The 22,713-nt window shown below is 40.1% G+C and overlaps 1 protein-coding gene across 4 annotated transcripts in view; it reads right to left on the minus strand.

Moving 5' to 3' along the window:
* Window positions 1–20,725, minus strand: part of LOC126416171 (uncharacterized) — a 106,154-nt gene extending 85,429 nt beyond the window's left edge. For 3 of the 4 annotated variants that reach the window (XM_050083771.1, XM_050083754.1, XM_050083746.1), the window contains exons 1-2: window positions 20,298–20,725; window positions 20,111–20,221 (exon numbers count right to left, since the gene is read on the minus strand). In XM_050083771.1, coding sequence (XP_049939728.1) covers window positions 20,111–20,220 — 110 coding nt within the window. In that variant the 5' untranslated portion in view covers window position 20,221; window positions 20,298–20,725. The remainder of the gene's footprint in view (window positions 1–20,110; window positions 20,222–20,297) is intronic. The other variant, XM_050083764.1, reaches the window with a different exon arrangement.
* Between the last annotated feature and the right edge of the window lie 1,988 nt (window positions 20,726–22,713).

The raw sequence follows: 22,713 nt of genomic DNA on the forward strand, positions 1-22,713 counted from the left end.
GTGTTTAGTGACTAGGCGACATTCCATATACATGGAAAGTTGAACCGTCATAATGTGATAATATGGATACTGCATTGATATATGCTGTGCATCTCAAGGGTGCCATATTAAACACCTAGGGGGGGGGGGAACCTTTATGAGTTTCCCATTAATCAAAAAACAAAATTCTTTCATTGTATATGGTTATTAGTTTCATAAATACAGACGTGCCAGATCAGATGATTCTTTTTGATACACCCCGTGTGTTGAGTTGTTACAACACAGTGACAGAAAATGAACCGACTAACTTTTATTTCACTTGGAAAGCAGCTAGAAAGTGGTACTGGACAACAATTGTTTTATTTAATGTAACATGAAACGAAAATTGATACTTTTTTCATTTTTGTCACAGTAAGATTGGCATGTGGTTTTCTCAACACTGCAGAGTATGTTTTTGGCAATCTAACAACAATAACAACTGAAATTTAACAATATTATGAGAAGGAAAGTTGCCATCCATCATATAGCGAAGCTGTTGAGTCGCAGATAGGCACAACCAAAAGACTGTCACAATTAAAGCTTCCAGTCATTAAGGCCTTCGTCAACAACAGACACGCATACGCACACCCACACACACTCATGCAAATGCAACACACACACACACACACACACACACACGTTGTGCAACTTTCCTTCTCATAATATTGTTACATGCCATACTGGATTTTCCATTGTTTGATAAATGAAATTTAGCATATTACAATTTAATTATTTCTGTAAGTGCCAAACAGAAAACTAACAGGAGTTTTAGACAATTATGAAAAACAAGAAAAGTAACACAAATGAAATTCTATAAAGTTATTGCTGCATATGTTCTTGTATACGGTTTTGAATTATGGACAATAATAAAAAACACACAAACAGGTAGCACAGATGAATTTCATGAGACGTGTACCGGGGTTATAATAAAATGGATAAAACAAAGAAAGAAACAATAAGACCAGATTTTAAAATCTTTTCAGTTAATGACAACACAGAAGGGAATGGAAGAAATGGAAGGATCATGTTGACAGAATGATAGAAAATCATTCTGGCCTGGGATGCTGGAGTTGGCGGTTGTGTGCTCATGTGGTGAGCTTGCTTTGTGTGTGTGTGTGTGTGTGTGTGTGTGTGTGTGTGTGTGTGCGTGTGTTTTACTGATGAAGGCTTTATGTGAGTGTCTTAATTGTGCCTGTCTGTAACTTGTCGTCTCTTCTTTGCAGTAAGTAGCAATCTGTCTTTTCCTACATTGTTGCAATATCTGCCTGGAATTTCCATTGTTTGAAAATAGGCTGATTATATACATAAATAAAAAACCTCTTATGAGATGGCTGTATGATACAGATGAGACTGGAACAGGTGACTATAATACGGAGATGATGAAAATTTAACCTTATGATAAGGGCAGTTTTAGTGTGTGTGGTGTCCACAGCACCCCACACCAGTACTAAAGTGTTAAAAGTAGCCCTTTTTGCTTTCTCCTTCAATGAGATGATGAATCATAAGTTCCCACAATTGAATAAATTAGAAAGTTCACATTTCCCAAACATAGCAACTGTTCATATACTTTATCCATATACTTTACATTTTTCTAAATAGGCAACATAAAATTACGTAACATGGCAAAGGAGAATCAATCTGTGGCAAGTAAGCAACAAAAAACGGCTTCATTTTATTTATGTAGAGCAGCAGTACATACATGCACATCACAAATAGGTACAAGAATAAAATAGGAAAATAACGGGCACAAACAAAGGCTACTCATCACATTAAGAATATGTTAAATGTCTAAAACTTGGGCCAATTTATCCACCATTAAATCTCCAGATAGAGAGACCATGGCCTAATGATTATTTTGAGTTTATAACTGCTTCATAGGGAACTGTAGAACTAAGGCATTATAAACATTATTATAAAAGAGATGGAATTCATTGTACATTAACAAAGCATTGGGCAATATATGTAGGTGCCAGAATATAGAAATCATTACAATACCATGTAAAATATGAATATGGTACATAATGCAAATCCACAGATGGAAGAGAAGGAAGAACATGGTTATGCTTGTTCTGAAACATGGGTTCAGAAACATCAGACAAAATCACATAGCTGCTAACATCATTGTTCCACCTTTCTCAGTTTCAAAATATAATTCAGATGATGCTTGCGTCAACTCAACGATTTTCTATAATCTGTATTATTACTACTGTTGTTTTTATTGTCACTGTCATCAAACTGAAGACTGGTTGATCCAAGTTACTCTATCTTGTGTATAACTACTACACCCTACGTCCATGAACCTGCTTACTGTATTCAAGCCTTGATCTCCCTCTACAATTTTTACTTGTCACTGTTCCTTCCATTTCCAAACTGCCAATTCCTTCAAACCTTAGAAAGTGTCCTATCAACATATCCATTCTTTTAACCAAGTTGTGCAATATGGCTCTTCACCTGGCAATTTGATTCAGTATCTCTTCGCCAGTTATCTGATCTTTCCATTCCTCTGTTGCACTACATTTCAGAGTATCTATTCTCTTCTAGCAGTTCTTTGTTTTACTTCCAAGTAAGCCTACACTCCTAACAAGTAATTTCAGAAAGTATTTCCCAACACACAAATTTACATATGACTACACTTTGCTGTTAGTTAAAATTGCAACACCAGGAATGACAGCAAATAACAAAATTTTACTTACTGTGTTTACACAGTATAGTAGGGAGAATAAATGATTAAATTTGTTGGTGGTTTGGTGGTATACAAGATGTGTGATTTAGTACACAGATCTTCCAATGCCTGCAGTAACAACGGCTCTAACCTGGCTAGTCAGTGAGCCAAACTGAGCTGGATGAGAGAAACAGATATGATATTTGATGCCGATTCATTTCTATACTAAGATTCGTCAACAGCAATGGTGCCATGCCAGTTTCCCAGCAATCTGTGGCCAGATACTTCCGATTAATGAGACTTCTGTAGAACATGCTGGCCAGGGCAAGAGTAGTACAGCTTCTGTAGAGAAGCATGACAAATTTGACAAATTGTGGTCTTACGTTATCCTGTTGAAAGATAATGTCACAAAGGCCTCGAATATAGACCACTACCACTGGCCTTAACACTTCAGAAATGTAATGGCTGCAGTCCAAATTACAGGCTCTGTAAACCAAAAGTGATTGTATTCGTGTAGTAAGTTTGATACCCATCATGCCACGATTTATCTGATGGTGGATCAGGGTTTTAGCCAGTGGCAGCCCCCACGCATCATGTAATGGGCCCATATGACAATGATGAAAGCAATCTAGCAATATCCATTCTCTCTGGAGCAGAATTGGGACTCTTCTCCAAATACGACATGGTGCCACTTGTGTGTCCAGTACTGTCATTAGGTGCCCCACTGTTGGTGGCCTCTCTGCTCTGAAGGGAAGCCACAACAATGTTCGGCTTTCTGACACGTCCGTGGTGATCCAGACATTGTCACACTGCACATGTGGATACTTGTCTTGCTGCAAACAAGTCATTTTCCTGCCTCAAGGCATCTGATAAGGGTGAACAATCCTGCAAAGCAATTGAGTATGCTCCTCTTGAACCCATCATTTCCATTCTCACATGACAGTCATGAAATCCTGACCAACGCAAGTGACAATACCATGGAATGGTAAACTGCAGTCTTAATAGACCACAACCCTGCCATTATCACATTCTGGCATATGCTGGTAGATGTTTCCCTCCCCTTATCTGCAGAGTTCTCTACAGACAATGTTGGAGAAGATAGACTGCTACTTACTGTAAAGAAGACACGTCAAGTAGCAGTCTACCTTTTCTTACATTGTTGATATTCCTACCTAGAGTTTCCAGTTTGAGTTTTCTATTGAAATTCTCTTCTTTCTTAGCAACCACTGTAACTACTTCTAATACCAAACAAGGTTTCAAAAGCATTTGTATCATCTCCATTATTTTATTATCATCATTATTACTACCATTATTGCAAATTATTATTTTTGTTAATAATGCAAATTATTATTATTGAGTTTTTTTACGCAAAAACTAATTAATATCATTCTTAATTCCTACATTATTTTATCATCATTATTATTGTCATCATCATCACCATCATCACCATCACCATCACCATCACCACCATTATTATTATTCATTCTTTCTTTACTTTCTCAGACGTTAAGTCTGGTTAAAAATGGAAAGCGTCACTTCCTTTTAACTGTATGGTATGTGTTATATTGCATTTAGGAACTTTCGGGTAATTGAACATGTATCAATAATTACAGATTTCTGTAGTTGTATAAATAAGTTTGGCTGTAGCTGTATTGCATTGATGTACTGGTGGATATTGTGTGGTATGACTCCTGTAGTTGATAGTATAATTGGTATAATGTCAACTTTATCCTGATGCCACATGGCCTTGACTTCCTCAGCCAGTTGGATGTATTTTTCAATTTTTTCTCCTGTTTTCTTTTGTATATTTGTTGTATTGGGTATGGATATTTCGATTAGTTGTGTTAATTTCTTCTTTTTATTGGTGAGTATGATGTCAGGTTTGTTATGTGGTGTTGTTTTATCTGTTATAATGGTTCTGTTCCAGTATAATTTGTATTCATCGTTCTCCAGTACATTTTGTGGTGCATACTTGTATGTGGGAACATGTTGTTTTATAAGTTTATGTTGTAAGGCAAGCTGTTGATGTATTATTTTTGCTACATTGTCATGTCTTCTGGGGTATTCTGTATTTGCTAGTATTGTACATCCACTTGCGATGTGATCTACTGTTTCTATTTGTTGTTTGCAAAGTCTGCATTTATCTGTTGTGGTATTGGGATCTTTAATAATATGCTTGCTGTAATTCTGGTGTTTATTGTTTGATCCAGTATTGCAATCATGAATCCTTCCGTCTCACTGTATATATTGCCTTTTCTTAGCCATGTGTTGGATGCGTCTTGATCGATGTGTGGCTGTGTTAGATGATACGGGTGCTTGCCATGTAGTGTTTTCTTTTTCCAATTTACTTACTTCGTATCTGTTGATGTTATGTGATCTAAAGGGTTGTAGAAGTGGTTATGAAATTGCAGTGGTGTAGCCGATGTATTTATATGAGTGATTGCTTTGTGTATTTTGCTAGTTTCTGCTCGTTCTATAAAGAATTTTCTTAAATTGTCTACCTGTCCATAATGTAGGTTTTTTATGTCGATAAATCCCCTTCCTCCTTCCTTTCTGCTTAATGTGAATCTTTCAGTTGCTGAATGTATGTGATGTATTCTATATTTGTGGCGTTGTGATTGTGTAAGTGTATTGAGTGCTTCTGGGTCTGTGTTACTCCATTTCACTACTCCAAATGAGTAGGTCAATATTGGTATAGCATACGTATTTATAGCTTTTGTCTTGTTTCTTGCTGTCAATTCTGTTTTCAGTATTTTTGTTAGTCTTTGTCTATATTTTTCTTTTAGTTCTTCTTTAATATTAGTTGTGTTAATTTCTTCTTTTTATTGGTGAGTATGATGTCAGGTTTGTTATGTGGTGTTGTTTTATCTGTTATATAATGGTTCTGTTCCAGTATAATTTGTATTCATCGTTCTCCAGTACATTTTGTGGTGCATACTTGTATGTGGGAACATGTTGTAACTGCCGTCTGCTTCACGTCTGCTGTGCAGCGAGCTACCTTAATTTAAGTATTAACTGTATTTTTCTTACTTGTCACTTCTTCTTCCGTGTGTATTTGCTTTTAGGAAGCTTTAATTGTCGGGTGCTATTAATAGCGTTCCATAGATTTTGTGTTTGTTTTGAATACAGTCAGAGAGAGTCCCTTTAGTCAGCCATAGTCAGTGTCAGTGTCGTCGTAACTGCCGTCTGCTTCACGACTGCTGTGTAGCGAGCTACCTTAATTTAAGTATTAACTGTATTTTTCTTACTTGTCACTTCTTCTTCCGTGTGTATTTGCTTTTAGGAAGCTTTAATTGTCGAGTGCTATTAATAGTGTTCCATAGATTTCGTGTTTGTTTTGAATACAGTCAGAGAGAGTCCATTTAGTCAACCATAGTGCCAGTAGTGCTAGTGTTTGTTTTCAATACAGTCCAGAGACAGGTAGTGCTATTTTCATTGTTTTCTGCAAGAAGTAGCTAGCAACCACAGTTTAGTGAATAAACAGCCGCCTTTAGTGAATTAGCAGTCTAGTTAAAGGTTGATTAACTCTCTTCAGTAAATTGATTCCTTAGGATGGATAGGATGTGTGACTGCTGTGTACGGACACTGTTCGCGAACAGCTGAGCGTGTTGATGGCCGCGGTCAGCCATCTTCAGGCTGCTGCCTCGAAGTGTAGCGGCAGTGGGGAGTCTGGTGCGTCGCACGGTACACCCCGGTTGTTACATGCTTCACCCACTGTCCCTGTTGTCGAGACATCTTCGCGGGTACCGGGCACGGCTGGGCCACCCTCTCCCCAAGGGGAGTGGCGGGTTCAGCGGCGTTCGCGGCGCACGAGGCGGAGGGTCAATGTGGAGGCTGCCCGTGTGGCATCGCCCGCTCTGCCTGTGAGTGGACATGTGGCTGCTCCTTCAGCAAGGTCTGAGCAGGCACATGGGGGGAGGGGTTTATTAGTTATTGGGAGCTCCAACGTTAGGCGGGTGATGGAGCCCCTTAGAGAAATAGCGGGAAGGTCGGGCAAGAAGGCCAGTGTTCACTCTGTCTGCTTGCCGGGGGGTCTTATCCGAGATGTGGAGGAGGCCCTACCGGCGGCGATAGAGAGCACTGGGTGCACCCAACTGCAAATTGTTGCTCATGTTGGCACCAATGACTCCTGCTGTCTGGGTTCAGAGGTCATCCTCAGTTCATACAGGCGGTTGGCGGAATTGGTGAAGGCGGAAAGCCTCGCTCGCGGGGTGAAATCAGAGCTAACTATTTGTAGTATCGTTCCCAGAACCGATCGCGGTCCTCTGGTTTGGAGCTGAGTGGAAGGCTTAAATCAGAGGCTCAGACGATTCTGCGGAGATCTGGGGTGCAAATTTCTCGACCTCCGCTATCGGGTGGAGAAATGTAGGGTCCCCCTGAATAGGTCAGGCGTGCACTACACGCCGGAAGCGGCTACAAGGGTAGCGGAGTATGTGTGGAGTGCACATGGGGGTATGGGGGTTTTTTTAGGTTAGAGAATCCCCTCCCTAGGCCGACAAGACGCCTCCTGAGACGCGGCAAGGTAGGAGTAGGCAAAATGCAACAGGGAATAACAATATTAATGTGCTAATAGTAAACTGCAGGAGCGTCTATAGAAAGGTACCAGAACTGCTCTCATTAATAAACGGTTACAACGCCCATAGTACTAGGGACAGAAAGTTGGCTGAAAACAGACGTAAACAGTAATGAAATCCTAAGCTCAGATTGGAATGTATACCGCAGAGACAGGCTGAACAGTGAAGGGGGAGGCGTGTTTATAGCGATAAGAAGTGCAATAGTATCGAAGGAAATTGACGGAGATCCGAAATGTGAAATGATTTGGGTGAAGGTCACGGTTAAAGCAGGCTCAGACATGGTAATTGGATGTCTCTATAGGCCCCCTGGCTCAGCAGCTGTTGTGGCTGAGCACCTGAAGGATAATCTGGAAAATATTTAAAGTAGATTTCCCCACCATGTTATAGTCCTGGGTGGAGATTTTAATTTGCCGGATATAGACTGGGAGACTCAGACGTTCATAACGGGTGGCAGGGACAAAGAATCCAGTGAAATTTTTTTAAGTGCTTTATCTGAAAACTACCCTGAGCAGTTAAACAGAGAACCGACTCGTGGCGATAACATATTAGACCTTATGGTGACAAACAGACCCGAACTATTTGAAAAAGTTAACGCAGAACAGGGAATCAGCGATCATAAAGCGGTTACGGCATCGATGATTTCAGCCGTAAATAGGAATATTAAAAAGGGTAGGAAGATTTTTCTGTTTAGAAAAAGTGACAAAAAGCAGATTTCAGAGCACCTGTTGGCTCAACACAAAAGTTTTGTCTCAAGTACAGATAGTGTTGAGGATCAGTGGACAAAGTTCAAAACCATCATACATTATGCGTTAGATGAGTATGTGCCAAGCAAGATCGTAAGAGATGGAAAAGAGCCACCGTGGTACAACAACCGAGTTAGAAAACTGCTGCGGAAGCAAAGGAAACTTCACAGCAAACATAAACATAGCCAAAGCCTTGCAGACAAACAAAAATTACGCGAAGCGAAATGTAGTGTGAGGAGGGCTATGCGAGAGGTGTTCAATGAATTCGAAAGTAAAGTTCTATGTACTGACTTGGCAGAAAATCCTAAAAAATTTTGGTCTTATGTCAAAGTGGTAGGTGGATCAAAACAAAATGTCCAGACACTCTGTGACCAAAATGGTACTGAAACAGAGGATGACAGACTAAAGGCCGAAATACTAAATGTCTTTTTCCAAAGTTGTTTCACAGAGGAAGATTGCACTGTAGTTCCTTCTCTAGATTGTCGCACAGATGACAAAATGGTAGATATCGAAATAGACGACAGAGGGATAGAGAAACAATTAAAATCGCTCAAAAGAGGAAAGGCCTCTGGACCTGATGGGATACCAGTTCAATTTTACACAGAGTACGCGAAGGAACTTGCCCCCCTTCTTGCAGCGGTGTACCGTAGGTATCTAGAAGAGCGTAGCGTTCCAAAGGATTGGAAAAGGGCACAGGTCATCCCCGTTTTCAAGAAGGGACGTCAAACAGATGTGCAGAACTATAGACCTATATCTCTAACGTCGATCAGTTGTAGAATTTTGGAACACGTATTATGTTCGAGTATAATGACTTTTCTGGAGACTAGAAATCTACTCTGTAGGAATCAGCATGGGTTTCGAAAAAGACGGTCATGTGAAACCCAGCTCGCGCTATTCGTCCACGAGACTCAGAGGGCCATAGACACGGGTTCACAGGTAGATGCCGTGTTTCTTGACTTCCGCAAGGCGTTCGATACAGTTCCCCACTGTCGTTTAATGAACAAAGTAAGAGCATATGGACTATCAGACCAATTGTGTGATTGGATTGAGGAGTTCCTAGATAACAGGACGCAGCATTTCATTCTCAATGGAGAGAAGTCTTCCGAAGTAAGAGTGATTTCAGGTGTGCGGCAGGGGAGTGTCATAGGACCGTTGCTATTCACAATATACATAAATGACCTGGTGGATGACATCGGAAGTTCACTGAGACTTTTTGCAGATGATGCTGTGGTGTATCGAGAGGTTGTAACAATGGAAAATTTTACTGAAATGCAGGAGGATCTGCAGCGAAATGACGCATGGTGCAGGGAATGGCAATTGAATCTCAATGTAGACAAGTGTAATGTGCTGCGAATACACAGAAAGATAGATCCTTTATCATTTAGCTACAAAATAGCAGGTCAGCAACTGGAAGCAGTTAATACCATAAATTATCTGGGAGTACGCATTAGGAGTGATTTAAAATGGAATGATCATATAATGTTGATTGTCGGTAAAGCAGATGCCAGACTGAGATTCATTGGAAGAATCCTAAGGAAATGCAATCCGAAAACAAAGGAAGTAGGGTACAGTACGCTTGTTCGCCCACTGCTTGAATACTGCTCAGCAGTGTGGGATCCGTATCAGATAGGGTTGATACAAGTAATAGAGAAGATCCAACAGAGAGCAGTGCGCTTCGTTACAGGATCATTTAGTAATCGCGAAAGCGTTACGGAGATGATAGATAAACTCCAGTGAAAGACTCTGCAGGAGAGACGCTCAGTAGCTCGGTACAGGCATTTGTCAAAGTTTCGAGAACATACCCTCACCGAAGAGTCAAGCAGTATATTGCTCCCTCCTACGTATATCTCGCGAAGAGACCATGAGGATAAAATCAGAGAGATTAGAGCCCACACAGAGGCATACCGACAATCCTTCTTTCCACGAACAATACGAGACTGGAATAGGAGGGAGAACCGATAGAGGTACTGAAGGTACCCTCCGCCACACACAGTCAGGTGGCTTGCGGAGTATGGATGTAGATGTATATTTGTATTATCTATTCCTATTTTTTGTCTGTATCCTAGATATTTATAGGCATCTGTTTTTTCCATCACTTCTATGCAGTCGCTGTGGTTATCCAATATGTGATCTTCTTGTTTAGTGTGTTTTCCCTTGACTATGCTATTTTTCTTACATTTGTCTGTTCCAAAACCATATTTATATCATTGCTGAATACTTCTGTTATCTTTAGTAAATGGCTGAGTTGTTGATTTGTTGCTGCCAGTAGTTTTAGATCATCCATGTATAGCACATGTGTGATTTTGTATGGGTATGTTCCAGTAATATTGTATCCATAATTTGTATTATTTAGCATGTTGGATAGTGGGTTCAGAGCAAGGCAGAACCAGAAAGGACTTAATGAGTCTCCTTGATATATTCCATGCTTAATCTGTATTGGCTGTGATGTGATATTATTTGAATTTCTTAGGATATTAAGTGTGGTTTTCCAATTTTTCATTACTATGTTTAAGAACTGTATTAATTTAGGATCTACTTTGTATATTTCCAATATTTGTAGTAACCATGAGTGGGGTACACTATCAAAAGCTTTTTGGTAATCAATGTATGCATAGTGTAGCGACCTTTGTTTAGTTTTAGCTTGATATGTCACCTCTGCATCTATTATCAGTTGCTCTTTACATCCTCGTGCTCCTTTGCAACAGCCTTTTTGTTCTTCATTTATAATTTTGTTCTGTGTTGTATGTGTCATTAATTTCTGTGTAATGACTGAGGTTAATATTTTGTATATTGTTGGTAGGCATGTTATGGGGCGATATTTAGCTGGGTTTGCTGTGTCTGCTTGATCTTTAGGTTTCAGATAAGTTATTCCATGTGTAAGTGTATCAGGGAATGTGTATGGGTCTGCAATGTAACTGTTAAATAATTTAGTTAGATGTGAATGTGTTGAGGTGAATTTCTTTAGCCAGAAATTTGCTATTTTATCCTTTCCAGGGGCTTTCCAATTGTGAGTAGAATTAATTGCTTGGGTGACTTCATCTTGCAAAATTATCACTTCAGGCATTTATGGTATCATCTTGTACGTATCTGTTTCTGCTTGTATCCACTGTGCATGCCTGTTATGTTGTACCGGGTTTGACCATATGTTGCTCCAGAAGTGTTCCATGTCTTCTATGTTTGATGGATTGTCTATTTTAATGTGCGTGTTATCTATTGTCTGGTAAAATTTCTTTTGGTTTGTGTTGAATGTTTGGTTTTGTTTCCTTCTATTTTCACTTTTTTTGTATCTTCTAAGTCATTTGGCCAATGCTTGTAATTTCTGCTTCTTTTCATCTAATTGCTCTATCACTTCTTGTTGTGAGATTTTACCTAACCTTTTTCGTTTTTTTTCTGACATTTCATTTCTTATAAATTGTGTTAGCTGTCCGTTGTCTTTTCTCAGTCTTTCTATTTTGATCTGTAGCCTGTGTTGCCATGCTGGTTTTGTAAGTTTCTTCTGTGTGTTGGTTGGTTCTGATCTCTGCCTAGTGTGTATATTTAGTGTAGTGAGTGCTCCTATATAAACCAGTAGTTGTAGCTCTTCCATAGTTGTGTTTTCATTTATTTTGTTGTGTATGATTGTGTTGATAGTTGTCATTGTTGTTTCGACTTGTGGGTTATTTGGCAGTCTATGCAAGAATGGTCTAACGTCTGTATTTGTGTCTTTGTATTCTATATATGTCAGCTGAAATTTTTCTTCTATATCTAACATGTGTGTCACTTCATGTTCTATTTGTGCTTGTTCTGGTGGCTGTCTTAAGATTTCGTTTTCCTCTGACTGTTTAATTGATGCGTGTTGTTCTTTGTTTGTTTGCTCTGGGATGTTTGAGTCCATTACTGTATTTTCTTCTTCTTCTGATTGCACATTATTTTGTTCCAGTATTTGTTGTACTTGTTGTTTGATGTTTTCTAATTCTGACTGTGGTATCCTGTTATTTTTGATTATTACACGGATCTGATCAGCTAGTCGTTGTTCTGTTAAAAATTTTAATTCTGGGTATCTGGTAATAAATGTTGTGTATACTTGTGATCTGTATCCAGTTGTGTTGGTTCCTAGGTTTGTTGCTTGGTAATAAACAGAACATGAGGTGTGGATTAACTTCATCTGACCATCTCATCCTGTCTTTGTTTTCCTTCTAGGGTGGTGGCAGGAAGCATATCCTGCAAAACACCTCTATTTGGATTTGAATCATTTTCCAGTTGGCTAGCAGTGTCGTTACCATTGTGGGCGGGCATAGGGTTCAAGCGTCGCCCCCACCATGACGGCGCTTGTCCGAGGCTTCTTTAGTTCTGTCCTGAACCAACTAATCACACTAAAAGGGGGTTAGCCCTATTAGTGGTTTGTTCTTTTTGTCGCCTTTTACGACTGGCAGAACATACCGGAGGCCTATTCTTTTCCCGGGCCTCCACGGGAATTATTATTATTATTATTATTATTATTATCATCATCATCATCATCATCATTGCCAACAATCATTTTTATTAATAATGCAAATTATAATAATTGTGATTTTTATGTAATATTTTTGCATGTGTGTTGTTCCTCGTCAGAATTCAGAGAGAGCCGTAAGGCCCTAATCTGGTCAGTCTGAATAAGAAATAAGTAATTAAAGATATTCACACCATCTTTTCACAAATCAACAACATTCAACTAGAATTTTTGAATGAGAGATCAGGTGTGTAAAGTTTCTTTGTATACAGAATATGGATGGCATTACTCGTACCAATTTTGCATGGCTGCACTAAATGGAGCATGTAGTATATTTCATGCTAAATTTGTGATTTGTTGTGTGCCATCTTCATGCTGTTGGAATTTTAATGTCCAGCACTGTGCATGGTTATGTTACCACATTTCTCCTCAATTTCCTTTGGTGCTTGCCCACTGTACATAAATAATAGCCAGAGGCTTATACTATAACCTTCTCACTCCCTTCTCCATTGCCACTTACCTTTCAAGTACACCAACTTTTAGAACTACAGTCCGGTTTATGTACAAGTTGTAGATAATCTACTGCTTCCTGTATTTTATCCTCAGTAGCTTCAGAATTGCAATACTGATCTCAAAATTCCAAAGGAATGTCAGTTAGGCCTTCCACTTTATTTGATTGAAAGCCTTATAAAGCTCTGTTCAACTCTGACTCTTAATATTGAAACCCTTATGTCTTTCATGTTACTATTTCTTCTTCTATCATGTTATCAGGTAGTTCCTTCTCCTCATAGAGGCCTTCAGTGTACTCTTTACACCTATCTGGTCTTTTCTCTGTGTTAAACAGTATGATTCATACAGCACTCCTAATGTTGATACGTTTGCTTTCAATTTCACTGAAGGTGGTTTTACCTTCTCCATATGCCGAGTTTGTCATTTCAACAACTCTTTTTTTCGTTCATTTCTTCACATTTTTCCTGCAACCACTTTGCTTAACTTCCCTGCAAATCATATTCATTTCATTCCTAAGTGACTTATATTGCTGTCTTCCTGTTCTTTACTGGGTATTTTTGTACCACCTCCTTTCATCGATCAATTGAAGTATTTCTTTGGTTAGTCCAACTTGAGGTTTCTTCAAACTTACCTGCTTTACACCTATACTTGTCTTTCCAGCTTCTCTTGTTGTTCTTTTTAAAGATGTCAATTTCTCTTCAACTGAGCCACATACTATGGTATTAATTATCACAATATATCTATAGTCTTTGAGAACTTCAAATGGACATAATTATTCCTTAGTAATTCAGTATCCCACTTTTTCCCTCACTGACTCTTCCAGATGATTTCTTAAGCTTCAGCCTACCCTTTCTCGTTACTAAATTGTGATCTGAATCTACAGTAGATCTGCTCCTGCATATGCCTTAGAATCCACTATCTAACTTAGCATGACAAGTGACACAATTTTCCTCTCATGGCATGATTCCAAATGAACCCAAGCTCCTGTTCTGTCTGCACCTCCATACTACTTTTTAAGCTCCACAGCAACTCTCCTGTGCATCTGCTTGGACTACTATTATTTGAAATACTGCAGAGAATGCCTTATCTACCATCTACACAACAGGTCTTCCTGTTTTTGCAATGGAGTATGCACTGTTATGAACCTCCCCAATAGCTGAAAGCAGTACCAAACCCTTGAGAGTCCAAGTTTATGTCCCAGTCCAGCAAACACTTTTAATCCATCAGGGAACATTCAGTAAAAATGTTCATTTAAAATAGACGAAAACTATTAATTGTTAACTTCTAGTAACAATGTGTTGTTATGAATTACTGATATGGTGTCACCAACATACAGCTGCTATATTTTTTTAAATGTTGCAGAATTTTTCAATCAGGTTTTCTTCACAAGAGTAGAGCAATTAGCAGTGATCATGACATGAGCTGAGAAAGTTTGTGATGTGCTTAATTTCATTTGCATCAGTCCTTTACCACATGTATCTGCGTGGCACCCTCCTACGCCAGCCTGTCAAGTTCAAATTCATTGATATTTGCACCCAGGGTCAAGACATCTTATCCCCATTCCACCACAATCTCAATGTTTTCTCTCCCATCTCCTTCAAACTTGGTCATCTTCAACCCAACAACCACCTTCCTGACCACTGACCACCTCCTGACGGCTCTATCTCCAGCTCTGTCCATTTTAAGCCCAAAAACCACCAACACTTCCTGCATTTTGACAGCTGTCACATCTTCCAAACCAAAGTAATTGCTCTCATACAACCTTGCCACCCATGAACAGTGCATGAGCTGTGGCGAGAATTCCATTGGCCAGTATGCTGAAGGTCTCACAAGGTCTTCTCAAACAAATACTATCCTCCAAACCTAACGCACTAACAGATTTCCTCACACTCCCCTAACCTTCCCCCATCATCCCGAAGAATCAGCTGCAAAGGTGCAGCCCTCTCTTCACCCAATATCACCCGGCATTGGATCAAATAAATCACATGTTTTGCCAGGGGTTTGATAATCTATCTCCTGCCCTGAAATGACGGACATTCTTCCCAAGAACCTCCCAACCCCTCCAAAAGTGACACTGCATCAACCACCCTACCTACACAAAATCCTGTTTCATCCTTATCACACACCTCTCGTATCCCTTGCCACAGGGGTCGTATCCCTGTAGAAGATCCAAGGTGCAAGACTTGCCCGATCCACTAAACCAGCACATGGCACTCCAGTCCTTTCATAGGCTTAGCCTATCCCATTAGAGGCAGGGTCACCTGTGAAAACCGCCATGTCATATGCTGGCTCTGCTGCAATGATGCACAGCATTTTTGTGAACATGAGCACCAACCTCCTGTCCACCATAATAAGTGGACACCACCAAACAGTGGCCTAGACCAGAGTTGACCATCCAGTGCCACAATACACTGCTGAATACAACATGTTTGGATTTAACAGCTGCTTCACAACCCATGTCGTCTGGATTCTTCCCTCCAGTGCCACCTTTTCTGAACTATTTAGATGGAAGTTATGTTTGTAACACATCCTTTGCTCCCACAATCCTCCCAGCTTCAATTTCTACTAACTCACTGACCCCACATCCACTGCTCAATGGATGCCTTTCCTCTGTCCTGTTATCCCCTCCAAATCCTCACTTCCATGTCATCTTCTGCACCTGATGCACGTCAGCAGATATGGCAACGGTGTGTCACATGCCTATCCCTTGCACTTGCCATCCCTACCTCCAGAAGTCCAATCTTGCACAGTTACTGCCTCCCTTGAAGCCATTAGCTACTCATCCCCAATCCCTTCTCTTCTTCCTGCCTCTTCCTCCCTCTACCCATTCCATCTGACAACCGCCACCCCAGTCCACTAGTCGAACTGCAATACTGTGTACTCTAGCTCATCACAGGGTTTCTTAGAAAAACTAGCAAAGTTTTCATTCTCTACTGCATGTGCATGTCTACAACTGAACACTTCTGTTATTTAATGAGCTGTCTCCTTTACTCCTAAATTATTTATTACACTACAGTATCATTAAGTCATAGCTCAAAGGTTCAACTCATTCATCAATCACTTACACAACGTGATGTGAAGAGAGAGACTGCATGTAGAGTTATGTATAAGTCACAAGATGTAAGTAAAAAATAAAAATAAAAATTAAAAATCTAACCACTATCAACAGAAGGAATAAGCAAATGATAGGAAGTCCAGGTTGGAGTATCAACAATATTATGGAAAGGGTGGACAGCTACTCACTGTAAAGATCGGCATGTTGAGTTGCAGACAGGCACAACGAGATGATTGTTACACATAGTCACACAAGTAGGCACACCTGATGCACGCATGCCCTCTATCACTGGCATCTGCAGCCAGAATGCCACTATAACACTAAATGAAAGCAGCAGTCCAGGGTGGGGTGGGGAAGGGAGAGGCATAGCACTTTGTCAGATTCCTCCAGTCCTTGTCCCTCACAAACCTGGGGCTACAAAAGCACACCTCCATGGCATGGGCAGAGCCACCTATGCAAGATACTGCTACTGTGCAATCCTACTACATACATCATATCTCTGAAATTCAATCTGTTGCTTTCCAGCACCTGGAAGACTATTACAGACACCACCTCCATAAGGTATGCAACCTGCTGCCTTGGGGCACCACTGTCCAACAACATATATTCTACCCATAGTGTTACTCCTCCTCAGCACATCATAGCACCCAGACCCTGCCTAGTTGACCTTTTCAACTTGCCATAGTCCCCAAAACTCCCTACTGACATGCCATTAAATCAAGAGCCGAAATAATTTCAGAACACTGATGTAACCTTTCCACCAAAATCCTCAGCCCCACAGAAGTTTCAGTCCTATCCACAGGCCTCACCTACAGTTCTATACTAGTTTCAACCCACTTGCACTTGTCCAAGACCTATTCTCCTCCTCCCAATTCCTGCAATGACAATACCTATTTGCCACAAATCCCTATAACCAAAGGCAACCTAATCACAATGTTAAACCCCACCTCTTCCAGTTCATAGCACCACCCAAGCACAATTCCACCCACCACCGAACCCTCCGCACCCACCCAACCACCCATCTGTTACCTTCCAGGTATTTCTTACCTCAAACTTGGCCTCACCATCCTTCCCCAGGTACCGTCCTAAGAACGTCACCTTTCAGCAAAGGAATGGACAGCCATCCACAGCCTCTAAACATATCCTCACCTAATCGTTCTACCTGCAGACAACAGTTCCACAACTGTCATTATGAATTTCTGTGACTACCTGGCAGAAGACCTTTGGCAATTATCTGACTTCTCTAACTATAAACTCTGCCAGACTGATTCCATCCCAGAACTCCAACATAATCTCCAATCCCTGCCTGAAGCCTCAAGCCCTTCCCAGAACCTCTCTCTCTGAAACCACTTCCCTCCTCACCCTTATGACACCCTGCACACCCACATTATACAGGTTCCCCAAAATCCACAAACCAACAATCCTGAACAACCCATTTTAGTTGGTTATTGTGCTCCCACTGAAAGAATTTTGGCCCTCAATGACCAACACCTCCAACCAATTGTCCAAAAGCTAGCCTCCTACATCAAAGACACCAATCACTTCCTTCACTGACTCTCCACCATTTCCCACCCCTTCACCACCTACTATCCCACTCATCAATGCTGATGCCACTTCCCTATACACCGGCATTCCTCATGCCTGAAGTCTTGCAACTACTGAACACTACCTGTTCCATCATCCTTCAGACTCCAAACTCACCACCTCATTCCCCACACACCACACTAACTTTATCCTAATGCACTATGATTTCTCCTTTGAAGGGAGCATATCAAAAAATTCATGGCACAGTCATGGGCATCCACCTGGCATACTCCTACGTCAACCCATTTTATGGAACATCTAGAGGAAACCTTCCAAAACCCTAAATCCCTGGTCTAGTTCAGGTTCACTGATGATATATGCAAGATCTGGACTCAGGGCCAAGACATCGTATCCTCATTCCTTTACAACCTCAACGCATTCCTTCCATCTGCCATCTCTGTCCACATTAAACCCATCAACCACCAAAAGTACCCTCATTTCCTACAGCTTCCATCCCTTCCAAACCAAATAATCCTTCCCGTACAGCCTCGCCACACAGGGATGGCACATCTGCAGAGACAAGAACTCCTTTCTCCAGTATGCTGAAGGTCTCACAAAGGCCTTCACAGACAGGCACTATCCTCTAGACCTAGTCTGCAAACATATTTCCCACGTCATTTCTCCACATATCCCTAATCCTCCCACCACCCCAAAGAACCAGCTACAAAAAAGAGCCCCCTTCATCACCTAATTCCACCCCAGACTGAAACAACTGAATGGTAGCCTATGTCACGGCTTTGCTTCTCGAAATGATGGACACCCTATGCAAGGTCCTTCCCACCCCTTCTAAAGAGGTGTTCCATCACCCATCAAACCTCCACAACATCCTAGTCCATCCCTAACCACTCTCAAAGCCAGCCTATTGCCACAGCAATCTTATCTCTGTGGAAGACCCACGTGAAAGATCTGTCAAATCGACCCACCCAGCACTTCTATTATTCGAGTCCTGTCACTGGCTTATCCTATCCCATCAGAGACCAGACCACATGTGAAAGCAGCCATGTGATATACCAGCTCTGCTGCAATCACTGCACAGCTTTCTACATGTGCTATGACTATCAGTCAGCTGTCCACAGGATGAATGGCCACCATCAAACTGTTGCCAAGAAGAAAGTGGAACACCATACGGCACAACACAGAGCTGCACATAACATGCTCGACTTCAATGGCTGCCGAGTCATTTCGATTCTCACCTTCACCACCAGCTTCTCTGAAATTAGCAGATTGGAGCTACTCTTACCACACTTCTCTGCTATCAAAATCATCCTTGCCTCAACCTAAAGTAACCTACTGCCCCCACACCCACCTCTTGTCCTATTGCCTTCACCCAATTCACATCCCAACTGTCATTGAGTTCTGCTTAATATTCTAATAATGATATTGTTTATACTTCTAATGCATAACATAAATTGTTTGTAGCCTAGATGTGTGTGGTTCTGTTGAAAGTTTTCTTCTCAAATCACATAACATGTGAGATGGCACGATGTTAATGCGGTGGATTTTCATTTGGGAGGAATGGAGTTCGAACTCCTGTCCAGCCATCCTCACTTGGGTTCTCTATGGTATCCTCATGCTTCTAAGGCGATTGCTGGGATAATCCCATTGAATATGCCATAACCAATTTCCTGCCATATCCTTGCCTAACCTGTGTATATGTTACTTCTGTAATGAAACTGACAAGTCCTACATTGCAATGCCACATGCTCGAAGGACAAATAAATGAATAATTTTTTTGCTTTGTATATTAATACATGCTCACTTAATCACAGACTTATTTTTCCTTTCTTCACACATAACATGAAAACATTGCGACTCCACAATGAAAGTGATTTTTGGCACAAGAGTTACGTAGTGCCAACTCACATCTACATCTTGCATTTATCATAGGGGAGGGGGGGGGGGCTGGAACTATACACACTAACCAGTTTTTACTACACCTACTTCATACTACATCAATAGCACATATACTGTAATCCATGTACCAGAATTACATGTTCTCTTTTTTTACTGTTTCATGTATTTATATTGCTGGTGTCATGAGGTAATTTAAGGATGGTGACAAATTATTCTTGTCAAGTAACAAGGCATTTAAATCGATTGCTTAAAGTTTAACTACTACACTACGATACTAAACTGGAGTCACCTTATATTACTTTAAAGTAAACTACCAAACCATTTTTTATTTTTAATATGTCAGTATCCTGTTTCCTATCACTTTAGTGCAAGTTAAGCAGTAGGCACTTTCACTATGTATGTATTACCTGCCAATATTTGTTTACATTATGATAAGCAATGCTGGGCTATTTGCCGTACTAGCCTACTGTATATATTTTTCAAAGTTAAAAAGAAAGGAAAAAGTTTTACATGTAAAATATATTAATTATGACTATTTTCGAAAGATTCGTTAATATAGTCAAAGGCTTTATTCCTAAATCGGTCACACTTCATGACAAAACTATTGAAGTGCCACTGTTCTACCAAATTTTGTTATCTTACTTGGGAACGGTCTTCCTGCATCCACAAATACACACTGCTAGGGCAGCGACTAGTGGAACAACCACGCCTATCGACATCACCCATGTCGGCCAGATATCAATAGGTAACATCCTGGAACAGGTAAAATACGTGAAGACTGCTGAATTAAGATACATATTCTCAAAATTATAAACGTAAACGATCTCACCTTGCAACATCGCCAGCATAATTAGGCTAGTCACTGTATTTCAATACCAGCAAATGAATCATATCCGGTATCTGAAAACTCGCAAGATGCCATTCTCCCTGAATGCAGGTACTGTAGTCGGTATTCTTCGCCCGTTATTTCCCGTCGATGCATTATCGTTAAAGCACTTGAGGGTCATATTTACGCTAGTTTGACAGGTGCATGATCATATAGCGGACATGTCGTTTGTTTACAGACTTTAGGAAGCAGCCTAAACTTTGTTACTTGAGATAACACTAATCAGGCAAAAACTATACGTCTTTTTAAAAGCATAAAGATGAACTACGAGGTATTAAAACAAAGATAAATAAATTTTACAAACGCAAAACATTTGTGACCTGTATAAATACAAATCGACGTAAAACACTACACAGCCTCGAAACTCATTCGATATGATATCGACGATTACTCGTTGCGATTCCTGAATTCCGAGGAATCCATCAATAGAGATGTTCATGTTGAACTGTCGAATCACATCGTGACGTTCATAAAAAACTTTCGGTTTGATATGTAGTTTTACAGTTCATTGTACTGTCATCACTAGGGTTGCAAAACAGTTTGCGATTTCTGTTTGACAGTGAATGATATAAGAAAAACAGAGATTATAAGCTTCCGGCAATTAATAAGTAATGGAAAATACTGAACGCAAAATTAAGTAAGTGTCCTGACACGTTGAGAAAGCTTCAGAAGTACTGCAATATATAAAGGCTTTTGCGCGCGTATTATTAATTTATACTCATTAGACTGGTGTAGGACCTCTACTGCAGGGTAACAAACATGGCACAACAAACCTTTACATTACATCCTCCAGAATCCCACACCACACATTCACCGACCACGGTTTATGGTGTGCAGCTTGCTGCAGCCAACATGGATTTTCAGTTGCCAAATAATGCCTGTTATACAAATTAACATTTCCAAAATTCGTGAATGTGGCCTCGTCAGTAAATAAAATCAAATTAAAAAATGTGTCAGCCCTCTGAATCTGAAGCTGAGCCCATCAGCAGAATTCATGCATACAATCCGTACCAGTTAATTCTTGGTGGAGACTGATATGGTAAGGATGATATTTATGGTGATGCAGAACACGAACAACACTACTCTGGCCCATTACAGATTCCCCACCGATTTGACGCGAACTAACAACTAACATAAGGATCTCGAACTACAGTGGCATGAGTACCATTTTGCGTTTCCTTGTTAGTAACTTTTCTTTGCCGGATATGTTTCCGATGTGTTAAAGATCCAGTTGTTCTTTATTTATCCTACACATATTTAAATGTACGACGTGTTGGGTGAGTGCATTAAGGATATCTTTCAGCGTATAAGTCACTAGCTCTCACTGAATTTCATTGGCATTCTCTGTAAATGAGAAGCGTATTGACTTGTTCTTCGAAGGAATACATCATTCACACTCGCTTGATTCGACGATACTAGTCTTACTGTACCTGCTGCGAAATACCTGTGCATTAAGCAGTCAGTCTTCATCTAAATGGGAATTAATTACATGTGGTGCTCCTCACGGTTCCATTCTGGGTCCATTGCTTTTTCTTGTGTATATTAGTGACCTCTCATCTGTTACATTGCCAGATGCTAAGTTTGTTTGGTTTGCAGATGATACAAACGTTGCAATAAGTAGCAAATCAAATACAAATTTAGAAAAAGTAGTAATCAGGTTTTCACTGACATTAATAAGTGGTTTAAAGCTAATTCTTTGTCATTAAACTTTGAGAAGACACTATATGCAGTTCAGAACCTGTAAGAGATTTCCTTCCATCATGAGTATAACATATGAGGACATTCAGATCGAAGAGGTTGACTGTGTTAAATTTCTGAGATTACAACTCGATAATAAATTCAGTTGGGAAGGGCTTACCACAGAAATGCTTAAGCGCCTAAACAAGTCTATATTTGCCATGAGAATGATGTCAGATGTAGGAGATATAAATATAAAAAAACATGCATACTTTGCTTACTTTCATTCTATTTTGTCGTATGGGATCATATTCTGGGGAACTCATCAAACCGAGCAAAAGCGTGTGATAAGAATCATTTGTCGTGTAAATCCGAGAACATCATGTAGAAATCTGCTCAAGGAACTTCGTATTCTAACCACTGCTTCTCAGTATATTTATTCCTTAATGAAATTTGTTGCAAGTAATACATCTCTATTTCCAACCAATAGCTCAGTACACAGTATCAATACTAGGAATAAGAAGAATCTACATAAAGGCCTAAAATCACTTACCTTGGTCCAAAAAGTGGTCCATTATTCGGAAACACACATTTTTAATAAATTGCCAGCAATCATTATAAACTGGGTTTTAGATAAAGTATGGTTTAAACAGAGTTTGAAAGACTTTTTGATAGGCAATTC

Source organism: Schistocerca serialis, chromosome 1 (assembly GCF_023864345.2).
Source record: "Schistocerca serialis cubense isolate TAMUIC-IGC-003099 chromosome 1, iqSchSeri2.2, whole genome shotgun sequence".
In the NCBI taxonomy this organism is placed as follows: Eukaryota; Metazoa; Arthropoda; class Insecta; order Orthoptera; family Acrididae; genus Schistocerca; species Schistocerca serialis.